General features: G+C 35.3%; 2 protein-coding genes across 2 annotated transcripts; both read right to left on the bottom strand.

Moving 5' to 3' along the window:
- Positions 1–20,211: 20,211 nt before the first annotated feature.
- Positions 20,212–22,381, bottom strand: LOC107887172 (ACD11 homolog protein). Its single transcript, XM_016811334.2, has 4 exons — positions 21,595–22,381; positions 21,152–21,324; positions 20,681–20,826; positions 20,212–20,527 (listed from the first exon to the last, which is right to left on the bottom strand). The coding sequence occupies exons 1-4, from the start codon at positions 21,832–21,834 to the stop codon at positions 20,421–20,423; spliced, it is 666 nt and encodes a 221-aa protein (XP_016666823.1). The 5' UTR covers positions 21,835–22,381; the 3' UTR covers positions 20,212–20,420.
- Positions 22,382–22,532: 151 nt separating this feature from the next.
- Positions 22,533–25,994, bottom strand: LOC107887170 (protein NRT1/ PTR FAMILY 3.1). Its single transcript, XM_016811333.2, has 4 exons — positions 25,748–25,994; positions 25,452–25,669; positions 24,793–25,352; positions 22,533–23,482 (listed from the first exon to the last, which is right to left on the bottom strand). The coding sequence occupies exons 1-4, from the start codon at positions 25,830–25,832 to the stop codon at positions 22,612–22,614; spliced, it is 1,734 nt and encodes a 577-aa protein (XP_016666822.1). The 5' UTR covers positions 25,833–25,994; the 3' UTR covers positions 22,533–22,611.
- Positions 25,995–27,071: the final 1,077 nt, after the last annotated feature.

The raw sequence follows: 27,071 nt of genomic DNA, 5'->3' as shown, positions 1-27,071 counted from the left end.
TTTGTGTGCTCAATTTGATAAAATGACCTAATCGCGTAAAATGTAAAAGTTGTTGTTACTTGTTAAAAGTGCTTATTTGATTTGGCTTTATAAATGAGAGGTCCTTATTATGTTATTTGTCCATTGGAAGTTTTAATGGACATTATGAGCATCCAATATATGTTTATTTTATGTTTATAATAAGGTTAATAAGGTAAAATGTTTATTAATGTTAATTAAAATAAAAAAAGCATGAAAACGACCATTAACATCCATTTGTGCCAAAAATACAAGAAAAATAAAAGAAAAATAAAAAGAACATTAGGGTTCGGCCATTGATTTTCTTTGACGATTTTTTTATAATTTCTACGTTTTTGTAATCGTTGGTTTGTATACTATCAAGCCCATGTATTAATTTCTAATTTTGATGATGATTTTGAGTTATGCCATTGTTGATTTTGTAAGCTTTGTAAAGTTAGTTGATAGCAAAGATATGTTTTGGGTTAGTATATTTTGTCTTTGAATTTTTGATGAATTTGAGTAAAATGGACTAAATTGTGAAAATTAGTTTTTGAGGAATTAAAATGTAAAATAAATAAAATATGTGGGCTTGTATGAGCTATAGGAATATTAAGCCAAGATATGTCCAAGGAAATTTGGTGTTTTTTGTGATTTTTGTGATTAAGGACTAAATTGTCAAAATGTGAAAATATGAGGGTTAATTTGTAAAATGCCCTAAATGTGTGTTTGTGGATTGATTTGAATGATTTGGTCAATAAAAGTGTTAAATTTTAATTTATATAGATCAAGAATTAAAGAAAACAGAGTTAGATCGGGGAAAGTCGAAAGTTGTCGAGTAACCGATTTCATTCATCTAAATTCGTACGAGGTAAGTCAATATACAATAAACATGTGTGAATTTATTTATTATTGTTCATATGATATCGAATTGTGATTAATGAATATTCAAGCTTAATATGTGCTATTCGATAAAGTATCGACAAAGTTCTGACGTTTGAAAAGCCCCGTACGAACCTTAGGAATAGTTAGGATACATATGTTATGACATAGGATTTCGTGTAAGACCTCATCTGGGATGTTGGCATCGACTTCTATTTTACGTGTAAAACCATGCCTGAGACTTCAGCATCATATTTGATTTCATGTAAGACCCTTTCTGGGATAGTGGCATCGATGTTTGATTACTTGTAAGATCACATCTAGAACATTGGAATTGTATATGTTCTCTGAGCTATCCGCGTATCCTTACGTTTCTGAATGGTTCAACGAGCATTCTGAGAAAATGAATGAATAAGTGAATATATATATATATCTTAATCAGGTGCGTTTGGATGGTGTACTATATTTGAAAATGAAGGGTAAGTATATGTGCAAATGATGATCTATGATCCAAGTATAAGAATATGAGGTTTGTGTTGGTAATTAGCTCCAAAGTATAAGTAATTTGATGATGTTTATATGCTTTAAATGATAAGCTTATTTGTGTATGGCTTATTAAGCTTTTGAAAGCTTACTGGTGTATATGTTTGCTTTGTTTTATAGATATCGAAGCTACTGTGAGCTCGGGGATCGTCGAGGATCGTCACCATACTATCGAACCTTATTTTGGTACTTTTGAAAATGTATATATTGAAGTATGGCATGTATAGGCTAGAAGTGTTTAAATTATGTTTTGTGATGTATATATATTTAACCAAATGATATTGCTTGGTATGGATGTGCTTATGATATGATTTTATTGTAGAATTGTTATGATTTTTTTGATGAATTGAGATGGAAATTTGGTTGGCATTGATAAATCATGAATGGCTTCTGTTTTGGTTGTGAATTAGTCATAAGATGCTGTGCATATATGCTTGGTTTGGTGCTTGTAGGTTTGACCCAATTAGGGTGGCAAGTTGGCTATTCAAATGGACTATTTTTGTCCACGCAGGCAGAGACACGAGCATGTGTCTCAGCCATGTGTGACACACGGGTATTTTGCATCGCCATATGTTCCCGGGGCTACCCTACAATTGTAAGTCAGGTTCGAGCACAGACAAGACACAAGGGCGTGTGGCTAGCCGTGTAGCTCAAGTCAGGCTCGTCCACAGCCAAAGCACACAGCCTTGTCTTGTGGCCGTGTGAGCAAGTCAGTGTGTATGCCCTGTTTTGACACAGCCTAGACACACGGGCATGTCTAATGTCGTGTAAGGCACGTGGCCAGTTTACACAGGTGTGTGACCTGTACTTATTTGAAAAATGTTTAAGTTTTGGAAAAAAATTATATGTGTTCTATTTAGTCTCGACCTCTTTCTAAAGCATGTTTTATGTCTCAAAGATCTATATAAGGGACTCTATATTGATGTTGATCTCTGATGCTTTGATGATTATGAAATGAAAGTTAAATGTTTTGATTTGTCTGGTAATGCCTTTAACCCTAGTCCGGCAACGGATATGGGTTAGGGGTGTTACAATTGAGCACTACTTTCATGTCGTGGGTATCAAGGATGATGATGATAAGGTAACTACCACTAGATATTTTACCGACTTTGCTCTTCTTTGGTGGATGTGTAGGTCCATAGATGAAAAACATGGTCAGGCTATGATTGAGACGTGAGAGGAGTTCTAAAATGATTTCAAGGAGCAATTTTACCCTTAATATGTTGAGAAGGAGGCTTGGTCTAAGTTACTTTGGTTCTCGCAACAAGACACAATTCTAGAGTATGTGTAACATCCTGAAATAGGGCCTAGTCAGAATAGTGGTTTCGGGACCACAAGTCCAATGTTAAAATAATTGTTTCATATTATTATGAGGTCTAGGATATGAAAATAAGCATGTGTTAAAGTTTCATGCAGAAATTCTATGTGTAAGGTGTCCAATTGGAAATTAGGGACCAAATTGAAAAAATTGCAAAACTTGGATTCTAGAAGCAATTTGTATGAAATTGCTTTGGAATATTAATTGAAGGTCCTTAAAGAGTAATTTGCCTAATTTCTAGGTTTTTGGACAAAAATGGGCATGCATGGAAAATTTGGAAAGGTTAGTAAGGAAGGGCATTTTGGTCATTTGGTTTATTAATGTAATAAAAAGGGAAAATCAAGCAAAAATACACTCATTTTCTTCTCCATGCTGCCGAATTTGAATGGGTCTCCATAGCTAGGGTTTTCCAACATTTCAAGCTTGATAGTAACTGTTCCCTAGCCCTGTTGTTAATGTTCTTCGTATTTTTGAAACCCTCGTAACATGCTCTATCCATTTCTACCCATATTTCAAGCTAGGGTTCATGTTAGAAATTTGAACCATGCATGAGATTATTGTTCTTTGATGATTTATGGAGGATTATGGAAGTGGGATGTTGGATAAACATCTTTTTCTAAGTGATTTTTCATGAAAACACAAAAAATGGGCCTAATTGAAAAAGGTATAAAATGTGGGGTAGAAATGTGAAATAGAGGAAAATGTGGGGTAGAAATGTGAAATGGAGGAAAATGTGGGCTAGTATGAGCTTATAATACATTCGACTAGGCTTGGGTATCCAAGGAATTTCATGCATTTCATCATACGAGCCTAAGGATTAATTTGTAAAAATGTGAAATGTTAAGGGCAAAATGGTCATTTTACCCTTGGGTGATTTTTAGCCAAAATTGAATAATGTAAGGTATTAATGATTTATTTTTACTGATATAGACCCCGAGGAACCAATTTCGGAGGTCGGCCATGGAAAACAAAAGGTTTCGGAATAACCGAGACACAAATTCAAAACGACTACCAGGTAAGTTCATATAACCCGAAGTAAACTCTTAATATACTTAAATATGCATGTTCTTGAATGTATGAAAATTTAGATATTCATTGCATGATAATCCATGAAATGTGCTAGTATAAATTAAAAGATGATAAATTTCCCAAGTGAAATAAAAAGGGAAATCCGATGGATAAATTATGGTTTACATGACACGAGATCCTGCATGTGTTGTAGAAAAGGATTTAGCCCGGACGGGTTATTCGATGATCTCAAAATAGGAAGGATCAAGCCCGAACGGGTGTTCCTTGAGTGATCGAACCTCCTGAAGATTATGGGTGCATTAAGGATTTAGCCCGGACAAATAATCCGATTGAGGACTGAATTTAGGCTGGACTGGCAATTCAGATCTGAGCTTATAAGAGCAATTGTTGTTAAAAGGGATTTAGCCTAGACTGGCAATCCCGACATTGCTTTATGAGTTATTACTACGGGGGATTTAGCCTGGACTGGTAATCTGCCGTAAGATGTAAGGTTCGTGGGAGTGCGTACTTGTGATGATCACTTGTATGACTTGACGATAACTGGGCCATCCATCGAGATTTTTGAGAAATTCAACGAGATTAACATGAGAAATAGAGATGGAAATATTGAATTGATGAGCTCATCTAAGACTAATGATATGATGCATTGTTATGAGAATAACTTGATGATTGAGTGCATGTGATAGGGAACTATTTCATGCTTGTTGGAATCATTGTCTAATATGGTTGTATGTTAATTAATCGATAAGTTTACTTTCCAGTTATCCGGACTTACTAAGCATATAAATACTTACCCCCTTCTCTTTTCCTTGTCTTACAGAGCTCGTGGACTCGTGAAGATTGGAAGATGGTTGGAGAATCAACACACTATTGACTTGTTCTGCTTTGGTATATAGATACTTTTATTTTGTTTAATGGCATGTATAGGGTTTTTGGTTATTTGTTGTATGTGTCATTTGGCTAGCTAATGTAAGGGCTTAAATGGTATACTTATTCTTTTGTATATGGCCATGAGATATGTCTCATATTGAGTAGGTTGTAAACCTACTAATGATGCATGTTTATGTTTAAATATTTCATGAGATATGATGATGAGGTTTATCATGGATGGATGCTTGAAATGGGACCTAATAATTTGAGAGTGGACATAGCATATAATGGTATATGGTTATAATATGGCCTAATTGTAAAATGTGCTATGTTAATCCCTCTTACGAAAAGGATAATTTAGCATGTACTAAGCCGATGAGATGATGCTAATATGCAATGAGTTATGCCAATGTTGTTTAAGAGTATAATTAGGCCATGTTAAATACCATTGAAGTCTATAAGTTTGTATGGATGTTAGAGGGTGACCAAAGGCTTGGAAAATAGCCCTAAAAAGGTTTACACGGGTAGACACACGGACATGTGTCTAAGACGTGTGTGACACACGGTAAGCCACCATGGGTGTCTTGCCTGGCTGTGTGTCCCCTGCACCTAAAATTTTAGGTCAGTTTGCATGGTAGTAAACACATGGACAGAGACATGGCCATGTATCTCAACCATGTGGAGGACACGACCTAGCACACGGACGTGTGCCTCAAAATGAATGATGATGTCATAAACAGAATGTCTGAGTTTTTGGACACCGGCGTGTCTAGGCCATGTGAGGGACACAGGCCAGAGACACGGGCGTGTGCTTGGCCGTGTGAAAACTCCTATAGGTTCGAAATGAAAAATAAATCCAAATAATTCAACACGGGTGAGGGACACGAGCGTGTGCTTTACCTCCACACGAGTTTGTGCTTTACTTCCACATGGGAGTGTGAGACATAACCCTAGGAACTTTACTAAAATTTTCTATAGTTTTCGATTTAGTCCCAGATCGATTTAATGTATGTTTTGGACCTTGTAGGTCCATAATAGGGACACGAGTATGCGTCTGGTAATGCCTCGTACTTTGTCCTGTTCTCGGGTAGGGTAAGGGGTGTTACAGTATGTGAAGGAGTTTAGTGGACTAAAGCTCCGAATCATTGATATAAGTGAGAAAAAAGTAGTTTACTATTTCATGGATGATTTGAAGCCATGGGTTAAACAAGAATTGGATCATTGAAGGGTCAAAGAACTGTCCAAAGTTGTGACCGTGGCAGAGTCCTTAATCGAGCTTCTTCTAAGGAAAGATATGTTCAAGTTTTCCCAACTCAAGGAAAAGGGAAACAATAGGGAAGATGAAGAAGGACAAGTTTAGTGCAATGGTAATAGCGTCAATGGGAAACCATGAAATGGGATTGCAAAACCAAAAAACCCGAAGGAAAAAAAAGAGCAAGATAATTTTTTTTTTGTGGTGGTCCACATATGGTAAAGGACTGTCTGAAAAGATCTATATTTTCTGCCATAAAAAAGGATGATTAGCTAGAAAAAGTGCGGATAAAGCTTGGTTTAATCGTGCGTAGGATTGAAGCTTAGAGGGACAAAGAGAATGAGAAGAAGCTAATGAAGTGCTTCTTATGCTATGGTTTGCATAAGATGCGAGACTATCCAAAGTGACCTAAGATGTTTACGGTCACTAAAAAAGATGAAGTAAAGCCAAAGAGTGAGACTTTAAAGCTTGGATCAATGATATTTAGTTTTGCTAACGCAAAGAGGGATCACAAGCAGAAAGGATTGATGGTTGTGGACATTAATATCGTAGGTCAAAGAAGGAGAGCTCTTGTTGATACAGAGGCATCTAATTTACTCATATCAGAGAAAGCCATAGGCAAACTTGGTCTCTCAATTAGCAAATTGACCAAGAGGGTCAAGACGGTAAATGCCAAAGAGGTCCCAACTATGGGAGGAGCACAATGAGTGGAGCTACAAATTGATGAATGGAAAGGCAAAAAAGATTTTGAGGTAATTCATTTAGATGATTATGACTTCGTGTTTGGCTTGAATTTCCTTTACCGAATTAATACTTTTTATTTCCTTTTGTCGAATGCATTTGTATCTTAGATACTCGGCAACAACAATGTGTTGTCTCGATGAGTCGAGACATGAGAGGTGGAACCAAGGTATAGTCGATATCCTAGCTAGCCAAGGATGTTCCGAGTGGTAGGAATATTGACTTGGGAAATCGAAGTGTTGTAAAGACCCCTTTGGAATTACTAGAGGTATGATGAACCGATATGAAATGTAATAGCCTGATTTTGGGTTTAGTCAGAACAGTGGTTTCAGGACCACAAATCTGAAGTCAAGAAATTATTTTTATTATTATTTTGGTGTCATAGTATGATTATATGAGTGTACAAAAATTTTGGTGAATTAATTTTAGCGTTGTGAGCCTAATTGCGAAAAAAGACTAAATCACATAAAAGGAAAAAGTTGTGAATTGCTAGCCAAAGGTGTTAAATAGCTAGAGACCATAATTGGAGGTCTTTAAAGTGCAATTAGACCCTTAAAATAAGTTTGGCCGGCCATAGGGACAAGATTTGACCAAATTGTCAAGGTTAGGTGGGTGTTGGTGACTTAATTAATAAATAAATAAAATAAAGAGAAAAATGTTGTCATCTTTTTACTCTCCTTTCGTCCACCGATTTTTCCTCCAAGAAATAGCCATGGGAGCTTGAAACTTTCAGCCATTTTTTCCTCTCTCAAGTAAGTGATTTAGATGGTTATTTTTGATGATTTTGGTACTTTTAGAACCCTTATAGCATGAGCTAAATAATGAGGGGACTATTTTGCAAAATGGTTAAGAGTCTAGGGTTTTTCCATGAAAAAATATATGTTGTTAACTAAAATTTTATGGAAGAATATGAGTTATGGTTGTGAAATAAACAACTTTTGTGAAAGAACTTCTCATGAAAACCCTAATAGGACCATTTTTTAAAGATTGCAAAATAGATAGTAATATGGTGAAATAATGGAAATTTTGGATTTCTATAAGAGTAAAAAGGGTTTGGCTAGACTTAAGGCATGAAGAAATTCGATAAAAAATCAATTTTTGAACCTAAGGGTAAAATGGTCATTATGTGAAAGTCTATAGGCAAAATGGTCATTTTGCCAAAAATGTGAATTTTGATTGTCTAAATTTATTTAGTGATTAAATGAGTGAATATTTATTATTTTAGATAAAAAAATACAAAATTCAAACCTAGACTGGGGGAAGGCCAAACAAGTAGATTAAAACCGACTAGTCACTTACATTTTATAATCCGAGGTAAGTTGTATGTTAATAATGCAACTATATTGTTATGATTTGTGATTGAATTGATATTGCATAAGTTGTTATGATTGTGAATATGAGTATGCATGTTGAGAAATTAACGTAGTAAAGACTCTCGGTTGAACTTTAGGAATAGATTTGGATATACATGCCATGACATTGGGTGATATGTGTGCTAGTGTAAGACATGTCTAGGACATGCATCAGCCACATTATGAGAACCAGTGTAAGACATGTCTGGGACATGCATCGGCTTTAAGACGAGAGCTAGAAGACATGTCTGGGACATGCATCGGCTTTGAGACGAGAGCTAGTGTAAGACATGTCTGGGACATGCATCAGCCTCGAGATATACAAGCTAGTGTAAGACCTGTCTGGGATATGGAATCGACACCAATAAATGAGAGCTAGTGTAAGACCTATCTTGGACATGGCATCAGCCTCGATATATGAAAGTCAGTGTAAGACCTGTCTGGGACACGACATCGGTCTCAATATATGAAAGTCAGTGTAAGACCTGTCTGGGACACGACATCGGCCTCAATATATGAAAGTCAATGTAAGACCTGTTTGGGACATGGCATCGACTTTGATATACTAGCCAGTGTAAGACGATGTCTGGGACATGGTCTTATCCCATGTTTGAGGCTATTGAACATCTTGTAGTATTCTAAATGGTTCAACGGGAGATTTATGGTTTATATAGAAATGAAAGACCTTATGATCATGTGGTGAGTGGTACAGGTACCTATGAGAATTACGACATACGAGCTTCATTTACATTGTATGTTTAGTAAAGGAAGAAAGTAAGTTATGTAACAGCCTGATTTTGGGCCTAGTCAGGATAGTGATTTTGGAACCACTATTCTGATGCCAGAGAAATTATTTTTTAATATTATTTTATGTTTCATAGCATGATTATACAAGTGAATGAAAATTTTGGTTAATTAATTTTTGCAATTGTGAGTTTAATTACGAAAAAGGACTAAATCGCATAAAGGTCAAAAGTTTTGTTTTGCTAGCCAAATGTGTTAAATAGCTAGAGAACCATAATTGGGGGTCTTTAAAATGCAAATAGGCCTTTAAATTAGTGGTGGCCGGCCATAGGGGACAAGAATTGACAAAATAGTCAAAGTTGGTATTGGTTTGGTATTTGATGATAAAAGCAAATACTAATAAAAAAAACAAGTGGTCATTTCTCTTCTCCATTTCCTTTCCCTGCCGAAATATTGAAGGAGAAACCTCCATGGAAGCTTGAAATTTTCAGCCACTTGCAACCCTTACTAGTAAGTCATTTTGATGGTCATTTTTGTTGATTTTTGTGTTTTTGGGACCCTTGTAGCATAAGCTAGCTAATGGGGGGATTGTTTTACAAAATGGTTGAAAGTCTAAGGTTTTGTCATGTGAATCTTTATGTTGTTTGCTTAATTTTTATGGAAGAAAATGAGTCATAATTGTGTAATAAACAACTTTTGTGAAAGGATTTTCATGAAAACACCAAAAATGGACCATTTTGTAAAGATGGCAAAATGAGTGATAAGTATGAGTAATAATGGGAATTGTGGGCTGCTCCTAGTATAAAAAGAATTCAGCTAGGCTTGGGTAGTGAGGAAATTCGATAAAAATCAATTTACGAGCCTAGGGGTAAAATCGTAAATTTGTGAAAGTTTAGGGGCAAAATGTTCATTTTTTCAAAGTATAAATATGAAATGTATTGGTTAATATGATGATTAAAATAGTGGATTTTATCATTATAGATCAAGAAAACCGAGATTCGAGCTTAAATCGGAAAGCACGAGGTTATGGACTAAAATGGAATAATTGGCCGAAATTTTCATTCGAGGTAAGTTCGTGTGATAATAATAATTCAATGTTATAATTGAATATTAAATGCTTTATTGTTATTATTATATAAATTGTGTGATTGATTATACGGATATTCTTGATGAAGATTCGACAAATAAGTACATAAGCAAATAATATGATGTTGTAGCATATTTTAATGCTTTGATAATATGTACATTTAAAGGTTTTATTACTATCATGAAAGTATGAAATGTATGATGGAAGAATAAATTACATTATGAGCAAGTGCGACGACATTGAGTTAGACAAGAAACCCCGTTTGAATCTTAGGAATAGTATAGGATACACGGGATATGTCATGAGAAATAATGTGGACTGAACTCATGAGTTGTGTCTGAGTTCATGAGATAAGTGATATATGTAATATGGGTCCGGGTGCTAACTATGTGATCAGGCCTATGAGTAACTCACTGAGCGAGCATATCATGTTAATGCTTTGGGGTCCGGGTGCTGACTTTGTGTACAGACCCGTGAGTAGCTCAAATACGAGCATTCCATAAATGTGGTAGCTTTAGCTACATACTTTACGTGCTATGAGTTGGTTCTAGCTGTGTATATGGCACTATGTGCAAGTTTCCTTGTATCCATTAGTGTTCCTAGTGTTCAACGGGTAATTTAAGGAAGAATTTGATGATGGTCCCAATGAGGTATGTCATTGGTGAGAATGAACTTGAGTTATGTTATGAATGAGTACAGGTATGTACAAAAACTCAATTGAATATGAAATCCACGAATGGTAAGTCCATAAGTATTGTGAAATGATGTTGTGTTAATTTGGTGGACTAAGATATATGTTTATAAATGCATAGATTTCTAATTTAAAAGAAATGAAGGTATGATGAACTTAGTCATCATCATTTTTGTACTAAAATTGTTTTGGACAGTAGTTGTAGTCCAACTTTAAAAATTCACCAAAAATTTGGAAATTGAATCTGAAGCTGAATAAAATATGAAATTAAATCTTATTGAGTATAGTTTCACATAGAAGAAGCAGTGTAAGAAAATGAATACCAGATTATGAGATATTTGAATTAATGTGAGACAAAGTCAGAATGATTTCGAAATCCCCTGTTATAATTTGAGAAATTCATTGAAAAATTGTAAAAAAATAGTTATGGGTTACAATTTATATGATTAGAACTCTTAATGAGTCTATTTTCAATAGAAATAGGCATGAACATCATCTAAGTCCCATATTATGAGATAATTAATTTTTAGCGAAGAGGGGTCAGAACTGTTAAACAAGGAAAAAGGAGTAACTTTAAAGAATAAACTGTATTTATTGGCTAGACAAAAAATTATGAAAATTTTATGGTAAGAAGATATGTGAGTCTAGTTTCAGGGAAAATTAGCAGATCTTAATTTGGAGTTCTGTAGCTCCAGATATAAATAAATTAGTAACTATGACTCGAGAAAAATAGCATGAACAGAAAATAAGTATAATTGTAATTATAGTCGTATTACCTTGAGAAGCATGTTAGCATATTGCTTATTATTTTTTGTTTGGACTTACTAAGCGTAAAGCTTACTCCCTCCTTTTCATTTCTTTACTGTTGTCAGGTCAACTCGGGGTTGGAGATCGTCGGAGGCAGCATCACACTATCAAGCTATTACCGTTGGGGTATTGATAAACCTTAGGTGTATTTGAGTGAGTGGCATGTATAGTGACTTAGTTATTATGATGTGTATTCTTCTGATTTGGTCAATATGTTGGCTTAAATTGATTCGTTGTGTTTAGCCATAAGACGTGGCTTATATGGGTTATGGCTTGTAAGCCTATTTATCCAAGCTATGTATTGATGCCTTGCGATGTGGTCATGTGATTATATTTGTTTGATATGAATGGTTAGTGTTACAGTATGTACACTTGATGAATGTCTTATGACCAAACGAAGTGGTCATAATCAGAGACTAAAAGTGCGATATGGCAATAAGTCAATAATGCTGGAAAACGAAATTGGTGTGGAATGACTTAGGCAAGCATGTCGTTTGTGAATGTGAAATAAATTCAACCATGGTATAAATGTATAAGTGTTAATCAAAATGACATGTTCAATTGATTGTAAATTGGTATGTTTAGACTTGCTAATAAATGAGAAAGCAAAACATATGTATGATGACATATGAATATTACAATTGAGTATTAATGGAGGATGTTTAATTATCTACTTGATGCAACAATATATGTGTCTATAAGGTATTTAAGTATGTGAGGTATTAATGGTAACAGAAGGTTTGGAAAATAGCCTAAGTGTTGGCCATACGGGCAAAGACACGGCCATGTGTCTCAGCCGTGTGGAGGACACGGCCTAGCACACGGGTGTGTGGCCTGTCCGTGTGGTTCAAATTATTTGCTGACGTCACAAATAGAGAGTTACACGAGCTGAGGACACGAACGTGTCCCAAGCCACACGGGCGTGTGTGACCACACGGCCCAACCCACACGGGCGTGTGACTCTCCAAAGCAAGAAAATTTGTTAAGTTGTCCAAAGTTTATCGACAGTTTCCAGTTTAGTCCCAAACACCCTGATGTATGTTTTTGTGACAGCCCGATTTTTACCCTAGTCGGAACGGTGGTTTTGGGACCACGAATCTAAGTAAAAAAAAGTTATTATTTATTTATTATTTATCTATGTTTTGAATGCATGAATTTGGTTGGCATGAAATTTTATTTTAAAATTTGCATCATTTGAATGCCGATTTATTGAATAGGGTCTAAATGCATAATATTAAAACTTAATGAGTTATTTGGTGATAACCAAATTATGAGGACTGGTATTAGTGGAGGGATTTCAAAGGAAATTTTGTCATTTCCAAGTGTAATGGACGACACTTGTTATTGTTATTAGTTTTATATAATGAATATATGCATTTTACCCTATTAGTATTATTATATTATATGAAATGAAAGTAATAAAAAGAAAAGAAAAGGAATAAAATAAAACCACTTGCCTTGTTCTTGTCAAAATAAAAAGAAGAAGAAAATAGAAAAGAAACAAGACATTCGGCCTTACTTGATTCAAAATTTAGGTATGTGTTTAGCTTTAATTTGAAATTGGTTGCATTTTTGAGATGTTAGTTGTCTTTTGATCATAGCCCATGAATTTATTTTCCTAATTGTTGAACATTGAATGTTCGGTCATGAGGTTGATATGAAGAAATGCTTTAGTTCTTTGTTGAATGCGTTAGAAAATAAGAGTTGGTGTTTGATTATTGAGGTTTAAATTTAGATGTTACGTGATTTTATGTTTATGGTATGAAAATGAAATAAATTGTTAAATGGGAAGTTAATTGCGAAATGAAGATATGTAAGGATTCATATAGGCATATGGAGCATTTGGTTATGGTACATTGAAATAAAGAATTGATGTATTTTAATTATTAAATACTTTGGACTATTTAGCAAATGTTGAATACCATGAGGAGCGAATAAGTAAACTTATTAATTATGCATTAAGAATTGATTTGTTTATAAATTAAATTGAATGAGTTGAAATTGAAATTTTAATTAGATCAAGAAACGAGGAGATCGGAAACGGATAAGAGAAAAGCGAAATTAATTGAATAGCCGAGAAACTTAATCCGTTGATAATCGAGGTAAGTTTTAAGCAATTGAGTTGATTGAATTTAATTATAATGTAATTCATGAATTCAATGGAAGTACAAAATTATATATGTATAGTTTGGTATAATCAAAAGTGAATACATATGTATGGTTTGATATCACCGAAGGTGAATATATATATACATTTATTTGATCTAGCCAATTGTGGTATAAGTATGTGTATATATATTCAAAATGGTAGTAAGCTTGAGATGAGCACTAAGTGTGCGAAGTGAAATTGGTAATGAGTACTAAGTGTAAAAAAATTGATCATTTGGCACTAAGTGTGCAAACTGAATTTATACCGAGTACTAAGTGTACGAGATCGGTTAATGAGCACTAAGTGTGTGAGTTTATCTTTATGTATCAAAGATGGATTAAGATGAATAAATGTTTATTTGTTTGTTTGAATTAAGCTCAAGAGAAAAAGGAGCTAAATTCAGAAAGAGGGAAAGCAAAAGTAGTTGATTAATCAATCCGTAATTGTGCAATGACATTCAAGGTAAGTCCTTAAGTAATTAAATTTGATTTGCTGCGCGCTTAAGATTATATAATATGATAAGAAATTATTTGACATTTACAAGTTCGATTTGCAATAAGTATATTGAATTTAGGCTATAAAGCCGAATATGAAATGGATGATTTATGTATATAATGTGGCCGAATGACTATTAAGTAATGATGTGAAAGTGTGTAATATGTGTGTACAATTTTACTGTACTTATTTGTATAAAGTCGAATGTGAATTGAATGGTATATATGTGGTGACCGAATAGCTATTATGAAACAAAGTCAAAGAATGTGATATTTGTATAATTGATGAATTGTGACTATTGTTCCTACTTGATCGAGGCTGTGTGTGAAATAATTTGTGAATATGGCATATAGCCGAATGGTTATTAAAAGTGAAACTGGGATAGTGAAAAGATTATGTGTTCTTTATGTGTGATTATTGAACCAAAAGTTAAAGGGTAGGTGTACATTTTGTGTTTATATTCGAATGAAGCAATTGAATTACTAATGTGATATGTTATGTGAAATGTGTTAACATGTGAAAAAAATATGCAAGATACTGGAAATGTATGAGGGATAAAGTCCCGCAGGCTTCGTGCTGGAAATGTATCCGGGCTAAAGTCCCGCAGGCTTCGTGCTGGAAATGTATCCGGGCTAAAGTCCCGTAGGCTTCGTGCAGGAAATGTATCCGGGCTAAAGTCCCGCAGGGTTTGTGCTGGTAATATAATTTCGGGTTTTATACCTAGCAGGCCAAGTGCCGATGAATTTGATAAAAGTATAAAATTACAAGATCCTACACTAAGATGACAAATTGAAAGTGTATTACATATTAAGTTGGCCAGGTATGTATCATGTACTCGTATGCGATTTTGATTTGAATTAAATTATAAATGTATAAAGTGATGCATCTGTGAATAAGTGTTATGACTATAAATGTGATCGTGATACATTCAGTAAATGTGTGAGTTATGTGAAGTGATTCTATGTTTATATTCAAATATAAACACTTGGTCCTTGTGGAAAGGTTTGTGGAAGTATATGATTTTATTTTTAGGTGATTACGATCATGGAAAATTAAATGTGAATATGTTATTGTATTTTATTCGTTTCAATTGAACTAAAGTTGATAGTGAAGCATTTTAATGCCTATGTTATATGAGTTCGATCTTGAATGACATGATATACATGTTTAAATAATTTGAATGCAAGGAATGTATGAAAGAGCAAATTTGTAATAAATCTGCTTGGGACAGCAACAGTAGCATGATTTTGGAAAATCACCATAAATTACGAAAATTGAATTAGAAGCTGAATAAATTATGTAATTAAAGATTAATGACTCTAGTTTCTTATAAAAGAAACTGGGTAAGCAAAAGAGTTATAGATAATGAGATATTTGAAGTGGCGTGACATAGAGTTAAAATGACTTCGAAATCCCCTGTTCTATTTTTAGAAAATCATTGTAAATAGTAAAATGATGATTATAAGATAAAATTTATATTCTTAGACTTCTTAATGAGTCTAATTTCAAATGAAATAAACGAGAACATAATTTGAATTCTATACAATGAGAATCTGATTTATAGTGAAGAATGGTCAGAATAGTCAAATAGTGAAATAGGGGAAAATTTAAGAAAAATCTAGTATTGATTGGTCAAAACAAAAATTCTGAAAATTTTAGAGATATAAGATATATGAGTCTATTTTCAGGGAAAATTAACAGCACATGATTTGGAGTTTTTTAGCTCCAGTTATAAAAAATTTAGTGCTGCTGCTCAGCAAGATAGCTTGTAGTGATTATGTGATTATGTTGTGAACATTGAATAAACTTGGTCAGATGTATGTAGCCCATGTGAAAATGAGACGTGATAAATAACAGATAAATATATGCTATATGTGCTTGACATGTGACCTTGTGGTTCCATGAATCAAACATGGAAAAATATGACATGTTTTGGTTGGTATGTATTGGATATGTGCAAGTTTTGTTCATACGAATGAATTGACAGTTATCACACGAATTTAAAATCATAGTCATAAGTTATTTGTAAATATAAATAAGTGAAGCTATTTAATAAGGTTATATGAACTTAAGAGTACTATGAATGTATATACAATTGAGATTATTTTTCAATTCGGATTAGTGATATGGAATTTTCATAATCATTGAAATGATTTATTTGCTTAAGGCTTACTAAGCTTTCAAAGCTTATTCTATGTGTTTTTCCTATGTCTATAGGGCTTTAGAGAAATTGCTTGGGTTGGAAGTCGAGGAGATTTCATCACACTATGGAGTTATCATGTGAGTAGATAAAGTTTGTATATCATTAAGGTTTAAGGCATGTATAGAATAGACTAATAGTGGAAGGATATTTTGGTTAACGTATTTAAGCCATGCGAATATGGCATCTTTTGGATGTTTAATTTTATAAGTTAGAAATTCGATCACTGGTTGTGTCTAGCATTTATATAAAAAAATCTTTATTTCAAGAGAATGTTCAAAATTTTACTGTTAAGATCTATTTTCTGATTTCCGGTAACGCCTTGTCCTATTCCGGCGACGGTTACGGGATAGGGGTGTTACAATTTTAGTCCTCGAAAGCCTGTATAAGGGACAATATGCATGTGTTTGAAAAGTTTTAATTTGGACGAAATTTTATGGCCCGGTTTTCCATGTTTGTGAATTTTTAAGCCTAGTAATGCCTCGAACCCTGTCCCGGTGTCGGATACGGGTAAGGGGTGTTACAAGTTATGCAGACAATTACTTGTGTATTTTACACGAATTATGAAATGTGAATTCAAACCAATGTTGTATGATTGGTGAGAAACAATATGAGCAAGTAGTGTTTATGAATCTTTACTTTTATGTGCAAATCGAGATATGTTAGGAGTATGATCCCTTATGGTAGCCTATAGTTACTCATTATTCGCATGCGACTTACTAAGCTTTATGCTTACCTCTTTTCTTTTCCATTTCCTTATAGCGCTACCAAAGTACTCGTGGATCATCGCCTTACATCGGAGAAGCCAGTCACACTATCCCTGAAGCATTTGGTATAGCTAGCTTTATTATTTTGATTATGGCATGTATAGGAACTAGTATTCTGTGATGGTTACATTGTTTTGGGCCAAACGAGTGGCTTGTCATAGCTCTTTAGTCATTTTGTATAATGCCATGGATAGTGGCTGATATTGGTTATTGATAAGTGCAAATGATGATGATTTCATAGATGAGTAAATCGCATGACTAATCAAGTTCTTGTTAGATTGTTAAAGTGTAATGTGGTTGTATTAGATATCTTGTTGTGGTTGAATTGGCTTTGTGTTGCCGTGTGAATTGGCGGTATCTATTGCTTTGTAGGTAGATGTAAGTAAGGGTGGCAACAAGGCTTGGCAGATAGCCTATTTTTGTCCACATGGCTAGACACACGGGCGTGTGCCTAGGCCGTGTGTGACACATGGACAGCCCCATGGGCTTGTTGTTCGACCGTGTGTCCCCTACACGTCAAATTTGCAAGTCAGTATGCATGGTAGTAAACACACAGGAAGAGACATGGCGTGTTCCTTGGCCATGTGCCTCAAATTGGTTGCTAACGTCAGAAATAGAATGCCAAGGTTTTTACACACGGGCTACAACACGTGCGTGTTATGGCCGTGTGAGGGACAAGGGCGTGTGCTTAGCCGTGTGAAAACCTCTGTAGGTTCAAATTTAGAATTTAATTCACATAGGCTCGGGGCACGGGCGTGTCCCCTTGTGCTTAAGCCGTATGGACCACACGGGCCTTCAGCAAGGCCAGGTCAAAATGGATGGGCAAGCGTGTCGCCTCTCACAAGGGTGTATGCCCTTATTTCAAGTGGCATTTTTTTTAAGTTTTCAAAGGTGTTCGGATAAATCCTGAGTCGTTTCTAATGCGTGTTTGGGCCTCATAGGCCCATATTAAGAATTTCTAGACTAAGATTGAAAAGTTTTAAATTCGATCGAGTTTACTTGAAATGATTGTATGGTTGTGTTTAAGTCAGGTAATGCCTCGTACCCAGTCGGACTAAGGTAAGGGGTGTTACATGAAACCTGTTGAGTCATTAATGGGGCTACCACCTATGAGAGAGGTAGTGATACAAGCTGGGTAGTTGGAACGAGTAAATGCAATGAGCGAGGTACATTTCAAACACTTATCTAGTGTTTCTCATTATGACTTACTATTGGTTTGGTAAAGACACATGGGCCCTTTAGAGTTTTGAAATGGGTGAGCTGAGGGGCTTACAAACAAGAGTTGGGGGGAATACTTAAGGTTAACCCAATGCTCAATGTGGGTGTCCCAAAGCCTATTTGTGTAAATCAAGTGGATCTCGACTGAGGCAAGTCACAATGTTGGCAAGTAAGAGCGGCGGGATCTTGCAAATGAGATGTACTATGGGGCAAGACGGTTCGAGTAAGGAGACGATGAAAGTCGAGGAAAATGTTTCGAAGGGTGGGACTACTTGACAAAGAGGCTAATTAAGATTCGGTCAAGGCATCGAGAAAGTTCTAAGGCTAGCCAAACCAGTGTCATTTCGAGGATGCAACAAGGACATTATGAGAATGGGTCGGGGAGAATGTCTCGGGCTATGGGTAAAAGCTCGGATGAATACGTGCAGAAAGTCCCATGGAGGTCAATTGATGAAATGGAGCTCATTCGATCCACTTGAATTGACCTGATTCATGGAACATGTAGAGAAGCTCATCTACTTAAAGCATTGGTGGCCCAATAAAGCACAAAGAGAAATGAGGGTTGCCATGGTAAATATGGAAACTTATATTAGAATTTGTAATATCTTAAAAGATTTTATTTTGTAATCTTAAAGGATTAAGTCAATCTTTTAAGAATCTAAATTGTAGATAGACTCTAATTTTGATCGTCGATATAACTCAATATGTACCGTTGGTTTAGAGGGTGTTCAACTTGAAATAGATGTCTTCTCCCTCATTTGTAATCATCCTAGGATACCCAGTTGTGATCCTTCATAGTAATTGAATAATATTGAGAGCATTTACTCAAATACCTTGTATGCGTTACTTTATTGTGGTATTTTTTGTTCTTTCATTGCTTTTTCGTTTTGAGTTCCTTTGCTTTTGTTTTGGTGACTTAAAGAATTTCTACAAGAATTATCATTTTTTGAAAGTAAGGCTAACTTAGGTGGATTTGTACTTAAGAAATCGCCTAAGGCCGCACGATTTACCAAATTAAAATTCTAGCTCCATGACGTATAACTTAAGTAACCACATGTACATTAACTACCCCACATCATTAACTTAGCACTTACCTTTTTTGTTTTTATAAGGCAACGAGGACCCGTACACATTAGAGACATGCTAGGAAGTGTTGTTGTGTTTGGGTTTCTCCATCAAGCCACGATGAATCGCCGACAAAAACCCACCCACAAGAATTCCATTGGCAACTGTCATTATTCATCAATTCTGGCAATTCTATTTCACTCCAGAAATCGTCACCCCCGTGTGCATTGTTGTCTGATGATACTTGAATTTTCTTCGACAAAGCTACTACTAAATGCATCGCTTTCGAGGCTCTTTGATCTTCGACAGTCATTTGCCCCATCGTCGCTTCCGAACACCACGATATATTGGATGCCAAGTTTTGTTGTTTCCCTTCGTGTCGTGTTTCGTTTCCATAGTGGCAGCGAATTTCGAGGAGGTGATGAACTCGTTCAAGTTCTCCTCCATATATGGTGGTTGCTCCATTACATGAGAATCAAACAGTTAGGATTTTTAATTCAAAATTATATTGCCCTATACTGTGCCACATAGTTACGTTAATTCGCTAAAACCCCTTGTCACTTTATATAAGTTCCCCGTCAACAAATAAACTAACTTTAAAACTTAGAGAAATGATGTTTCCAAATGTTTTAAAAGTAGTTTATGGGCTTTTTAACCAACTCCTAAACTCTCAGCACAGAGACCTCTGCTTACACTTGAGTGCGGACCTTCACCTTTTCCACCCTCTAGAAAATAAAAAAACTAAATTTTATGCTTTTTTCTTATAATAATATCCATAATAAAGAAAACCTGCAGAGACAAATCTAAAAAGGCAAAGAACAGTTTTTTTTTTCTTCAATCAACATTGCTATTGTTGCTGTTAAGTGCTACGTGCGATCCTATAGTAATTCTTTGAACATAGCTAATTAATTAATAATATTTGGAATGCGGAGTTGTTTATCTGGAAACAATATCTGAGTTTTCTTTTGATTTCTTATATGAGTACACAATTAAAAAAGTGAAACTAATTAATAATATAGTATATGTCATAGACTGTTGTTTTGTTGCTGCACAAAATCTAAGATGCAAAATAGCAACTAGCTAGAGCAAAATAACATATTGTAGAACAAATTTATGTATATATATTAATTATAACAAAGTAGTATATGTTGCTGGTTGAATAAAATATCCATGGATATTCTTCTCTGACACTCTGCCCAGTTGATAATATTAGTCACCAGTCCAAGGCGATCTTCCTAGAACTATAAAGCTTATCAATGTATGCTATTACTGGGCGCGATGCTTCGATGTACCTTCTCATTTTCTTCTCTGCTGTATGATCTGCATACACACATATATATATAAATATATAAAGATTAAAAAGTACAAGGAAAAGAAGAGAATACATGATGATGATCAAAGTTATTTTGCGAAAGATATTAAGCATCCATTCCATATGCTATGTTGCTCTCTCCTCAACATATAGAAACTCACCTGTTTCATTGAGCTTCTGTAAAAGTTCTTCCCTCGTTGGAAGAGTATACATTCCAGCAGAAACCGCAGTCCTGACTGCCCATGTGTGGTATGGTGCACACACTTGAGAATAAGCTGTTGAAGCTGCATCCTTCAAATAGTAATCACTACAATTTGGAACCAAATAAATAATAATAAGGAAGTTGAAGCATAAAATGGTGACATGAAAAAGGAGAGTTACATTCCATATGTGCATTCTAGTGTGTATTTTATCAAGGAAACAGAGGAAAACAAAATTTTCAGCTAATCCCATGTTGATTATGGTCTAAAGCCTCTGCCTTTAGTCTCCTAATCTCGGTTTCAGGTGTCATTTTTAGAACTTTGCCATAGTAAAAAAGGGTCACAGGCATATCACACGTTACATAACTTGTAAATACTATAAATTTCTCTTAAAATCAAGAGAAAAAGAAAAGATGGAAGGACGAAACATACTCGGTTGACAGAAATTCTTCAAATAAAGCTCGGATGAGGTCAAGACCCTGTCTAACTCGCCGCAGATTACGCGAATGGCTTCCTGGTTTTTTTACCGTGTCATTAGCAACATCACGATCAAGTACATTTTCTAAAGTGGCATACGTCTTGGATGCTTCCACAAGATCATGTACCTTATCAAAGCATTAATCATTTCATTACATCACGGCATTGAGAATTTGTATAAAAACAAATGCAAACCAAAAGAAAATAGGCCTTGACGAAATGCTGTATTGTATATGGATGTTAACAACATCAGAAAATCTGTCTATACGCTATCTGCATTTTTTAAGTTTACATTGATTGATTGGCATCAATTATACATATAATAAGGTTTCTCAATGCAATTCCTGACAGCCTAAAGAAACATGATTCCAGTTTCTAGCAATGTAAAGGCAATGAACCTTGGCGACGTACTCCATCTCGGCGAATTTGAAGGCGAGGCCGAGGCAGCTAAAAAGAACAGAAACCAGAGAACATGCTTCACAGAAATTATCCAACCGAAGTTTTTGATCCTTAGTCTGAGATCCCAAGAATCCCGACAGCTCCTCAAACGCCTTCGCTATAGCCGACAGAGGCGTTTTAGTTGTCATGGACATCTTGGTTTGAGAATGATTAAAACCATTATCTGCACCTTCATCCATGGCTTATATCATAACTATCTTTAATTTTTGTTCTTTAGGATTCCCAATTCGCTTTGAAACCGTCCAACATTTTGAATTTTCATCAAGAAAAGGTAAATTGGACTAGTGTTTTACGTGTCTCGGATTCATTTATTTTCTTTCTGTTGTCTAAACATGACAAAGTGTTGTGGGGGATATTTAGTGGTCACACTACAAACACGGTCCGCCACTTGGATTTCGACTTTTATGGGAGAAGGAAAAAAAAAACACACTTTGGAAAATTCCAACACATTTGTGGTCCTTTTGCTTCCCTGTCGTTACTCGTTGCTTTTTTAATCGTCTGTTTGATGGGGATGGATGGGTTACAATAAATTCGGCCCAAATGCAGCTGGTAACTCCCTTGAGCAATTATCGTCATTGGTTATGTTGAAAACTTAACGTATCACGTCCCTTCTACCATCGATTTTCATAATTAATACAAACTAAATTTGAATTTTAAGAACAAGGAAATATAAGACTTTGAACCTCGAATGAGTATATTCTTGTTTTGCTGGCTAAGTATATCCTTGTTTGTCTTGCCTTTGCTTGGCTGCTCGTCTATCGATATATTAAAGGATCTGGTTGACTAACAAGTGTTGAGCTCCCAAGATAAATAAATAAATAAAGAAGAAGAAGTGATTGGACTTGGTAAACCATAATTAAAAAAAAAAAAGAGATAGTTTACTGAATTTCAACCTTATTTTTATTTTTATTTTGATACAGTCATTGCTAGGACTAGAACCTGGGAATCCAAAATAATCAAACCTTGCTTGCAGCTTCTTCAGATTCAGCGTCTTTGGTAGGGGTTTGAATGGGCTTATAAGTATAGAGCTTGGCACAACAGATATAGTAAAGAAGATTAACCACTTGCAAGCCGGTGATCAACCAGTAAAACAACTCCAATTTCCCCTTGTTTAAATTGTTATCTGGGAGCCAATTTGATCCGTCAGGTTTAGCACTATATTTGTGCACTAAAGAGACCAGCAACGTACTCACATAATTCCCAACTGAAATTGCAGTCCAGAACAAAGCAGTAGCACTGCTCCTCATGCTTTCTGGTGATTGATCATAAAAGAACTCCAAGTGTCCAATTGACATGAAAGCCTCAGCTATTCCATGTAGACCGTACTGAGGCACGAGCCAAAAGACTGACATGGGGATGATAGAATGAGGCTTGTCCTCAAGCCCATGTGCCACAGCTGCTTGTTTACGCTTCACTTCTATGAACCCTGCTACGAGAGTGGCTAATACTGAGATCAAAAACCCGATTCCCATCCGGTGCAAGAAGGTGATGCCGCGGTCCAGCCCTGTGAACCTTCGGGCAATGCGGATTAAAAAGCGGTCGTACAAGGCTATGGAGGAGAGCATGGCGAGCATGGTGAAGACAGACATGGAACCAGCAGGGATTTGGAAGGAGTTGGTGAGGTGCCTGTCCATGGTTTTGGCTTGTTGGAGGGAGAATGTGCCTTGCTGAGCATAGGCTGTGATGAGGAGGATTCCTGATGCCCATATTGGTCCCATTCGGATCAAAGATTTCAATTCCTCCACTCGATGAACACTGTTTAGTCTCCATAGATTTGGAGCTTTTACATTATCTTCTTCAGTCACAATGGCTGCCTTGTCAAGAAATCTGCAACCCACCACTCACCATATACATTAATTAATTGATTAGTACTCAATTTGGCAATATTATTTCAGACCAAGTTGTTGGAGTTTTCAAAATTTTATTCCAGTGTCACCATAACCAGAGGGCTGATAATTTATTTATGGTTGTGGGCAACCCATTAGGTTACCAGAGCGAGTTGCAGGTTAACTAATAATGAGTAAAATAAAATAAAAGTGCTGACATCCGGTTGTATGGTGGGGTTTGATAGTTTCCGATGCGATACAGGCATTAAAAAGAGCTTTTGTTTTCATTGTAATAAAATGCAGCCTTACGCGGATGGTGTTTGTTTAGCGATAAGAACTGAGGTAGTGGATGTGGCGCCCCCTACTCCCAGTTATTACGAGCCTTCTCTTTTGCATAATTACCCACAACCACAGCCACAGTATATGTACGAGGGTAAAATAATTTAAAACATTTAGATAATACTTTTTCTTATAATGATATAAAAATAATTTATAAAAAGTTGGTAGCAATAAAATCTTTCAAGGTGATTTCCACTGTCTTCAACATTTCATTTATCTCACTCTTTTATATTTTTCCTATTATTGTCCCAAATATGAATGGACATGTATTCACTTTTCTAAATGGTTCCAAAATCCCTTTTTAAGAAAATTTCCCTCTCCCCCACCACACACATTTACAAAAATAAAATAAAATAAAATAAAATCCAAAGTTTTATATCCCAACTTTATAAAAATTAAGAAAAAATTAGTCACTCTAATTTACATAAACTTCAAATATTGATTTTTATTAATCTGTAACACATAAATCGCAATGTTTATATATAAATTATTAAATTGTTTATAATTTAAAATAAAATTTAAATTTTATTTTTTATAAAATATTAGAATTAAATTTTGATAAATTAAAATTTTCATATCAAACCTTTTTTGTACGATGAAGTGATGAATATATGTATTTGTAATTGTTTATTGAAAAAGGATTTTGGAATGGTTCCGAAAAGTGAACATGTAAATCCAAATCGCTAGGAAAGTTACATATAAAAATATCAAAAGAGAATTTGAAAGTGTAAAATATATTTTTCACGTCAGTTATGATATGCATGTGCTTAAATAGGATATCTCTATAAAACAAACAAACGAACTTTATAACAACTTGCTTTGATGCCACGACTAAGTTATGGTACCACTGTCGGTTTATGGACAAGTTCGTGTATTTTGTGATTGGATCAATTGATGCAAATATATAGTGTCTGATAATTAGAGATGAATGAATTGAATATAACAGAGATTAGATATTAAGAGGAAGCTTACGCCATTTGTTTACTGTGGACAAGCCTTCCGTCGATAGAAATTGATGCGTCAAGCTCTTCATTCTGGTACAGCAAGTTTGGATCAGAAACCATAGTCAAATTCCTCTTCCTGAAAGCTGCCACAGAGACCTGTAGCAACCGGGTAAATGGACTCCCCACCGGATCCATGTGTCTGTAAAGTGGGTATCCAAGGACGAATGCAATGATGGAGAGAAACATAGAAATGGTGGGTATTCCAAGGCCCCATCCCCATCCGATGTTATCTTGAATATAAACAATCACTGTGACAGCCGCTAGGATGGATGCCCCCATCACAAAATAGTACCAGTTGAAGTATTTCCATGTCTTGGTTGGTTGCTTTGGATCTGTTTCATCGAACTGGTCTGCTCCAAATGCAGCCACGCAAGGCCGTATCCCGCCCGATCCCAAGGCTCCCAGTAAGAGAGACCCGTATAGGAGTGCCAGTTGTCCTGAAGTAGCTTGTTGGCACACTTGCTCACCTGTACACGGCGGTGGTCTAAGTTGTGGAATGATTGCTGATAGCGTTAAAGATGTCATCGCCTGATTCAATCAATAAAATTAGTAGTTAACACGAAAGATAATCTTGTTAATAATTAACAACAAGACGATGAATCCATGGGAGAGAGTTCAGCTCAGTACTATTTGATATATGATGAAGGCAACAGTTAGAGTCCAGAAACGACCGGCGTATGCATCGGCGACGAAAGCCCCAAGCAATGGTGTCAAGCTTGCAGTTCCGCCGAAGTTTGTGAGAGTGTTGGCTGCTTTGGTTAACGGCATATGAAGCTGCGTTGTTAAGTAGCTAATCATATTAGCATAAAATCCTACCACGGCCAACTTCTCACACACCTCGTTTGCTGCATCATATTAAAAAAGAAACCAAATTACCAAATTATTATAAATATAAAACACAAAACTAACGAAATTAGGCTTACAGAAAATGAAGGGCATGGCGATCATTCCTCCCTTGGGCCTTTTAACATTGTTTTGTTTACTTTTATTCTCCTCCATTTTCTCCATCTAGCTTGCTGCAATGAAATGGTGTTCCCCCCAAGCCTATTTATAATAGGCTGGGTTGAAAGGTTTATTTTATCTCATATAAAGCAGTGCAGACGGTAACTTTTTTACTGCAAAATATCCACGGCCACAAAATTGATAGCAATTAAATTAAGAGCTGGACCTGATGCATCGTCACATATGAGATGAGAGTGAACTTTGCACAAATTGTAAACACAAAATTGACGTATTAGTTGAGGGGAAAGGACGTCTAACAAGTTTTGTTATTTTCAGCTTTTTAATTTGTTGGATTGATAAAGTTGTTGGTTGTGTGTAGGCTAAAGAAATAGATTTAAATATAATCTCACCCCTTTGTGAGTAGTTGGGTTAAAGGTCTAATACATGTGTTCAATTGTTATTATTTGTCTTAATGTGTTAACATGTATTTTTAATGTTTTTTGAATTAAATTTTTGTATTATTTTTCAAAAAATAAAGAAAAATCTAGGTAACAAAAAATATATTTTTTGAACTAACTTTAGAAAATTGTATATGCCAATTTTACCTTTTTGCCCTTCCAGTTTTACTACTTTTCCCTTCAGCTAAAGTATAAATAGAAAACTATCTTCCTCATATTTCACACAACAAAAAACATAGCTTCTATCATTCTTCTCGTCTTCCTCATTCTTCCTTCTCTAAAAGTTTTGTTATTTTACAAAAAATTACATTAGAGGAAGTTCTGTCTAGGAATTTGGGATTTAAGTAGGACCATTTGTGACTCCTCCAAACTTTCCTAGGAATTGATCCTAGTCTAGTTTTTTCGGCCAGATTTTTTGACAACCTTTAAACTTATGTTGACCTTATTTCTCGTAAATTTTAAAAAATAGCAATACCAATTGAGTTTCATCTTTCTCATTCGAGTGTACAAATTTGGAATCACTGTGTTAACCTTGTAGGGGGACGTCCATTGTAACATCCCGAATTATGGCCAAGTCGGAACAGTGATTTTGAGACCTCAAATTCGAAGTAGAAATAATTATTTTATGATTATTATGAGGCTTATGAGATTATTGCATACTTGTGTGAAAATTTCATGAAGAAATTTTGTGAATAAGTGTCCAAATTAACTTTTAGGACTAAATTGAAAAAGTTGCAAAATGTGAGTTCTAGAAGCTTTAAGCTTGAAGTTGCCATGGATTATTAATTAGAGGTCCTTAAATAGCAATTTTCCCAATTTCTATTTTTATGGACAAAAATGGACATAG

Source organism: Gossypium hirsutum, chromosome A03 (genome assembly GCF_007990345.1).
Source record: "Gossypium hirsutum isolate 1008001.06 chromosome A03, Gossypium_hirsutum_v2.1, whole genome shotgun sequence".
NCBI classification, from domain to species: Eukaryota; Viridiplantae; Streptophyta; class Magnoliopsida; order Malvales; family Malvaceae; genus Gossypium; species Gossypium hirsutum.
This window is presented reverse-complemented; position numbering and strand designations above follow the sequence as displayed.

Coding starts and splice junctions, on each gene's coding strand:
- LOC107887172 (XM_016811334.2), bottom strand. CDS start 21,834: ATGGATGAAGGTGCAGATAATGGTTTTAATCATTCTCAAACCAAGATG. Junction 20,827..21,151: donor GAAGAATTTCTGTCAACCGA/GTATGTTTCGTC, acceptor TCCAAATTGTAG/TGATTACTATTTGAAGGATG. Junction 20,528..20,680: donor ACAGAAGCTCAATGAAACAG/GTGAGTTTCTAT, acceptor GTGTGTATGCAG/ATCATACAGCAGAGAAGAAA.
- LOC107887170 (XM_016811333.2), bottom strand. CDS start 25,832: ATGGAGAAAATGGAGGAGAATAAAAGTAAACAAAACAATGTTAAAAGG. Junction 25,353..25,451: donor CCTTCATCATATATCAAATA/GTACTGAGCTGA, acceptor TGATTGAATCAG/GCGATGACATCTTTAACGCT. Junction 23,483..24,792: donor GTCCACAGTAAACAAATGGC/GTAAGCTTCCTC, acceptor GGTGGGTTGCAG/ATTTCTTGACAAGGCAGCCA.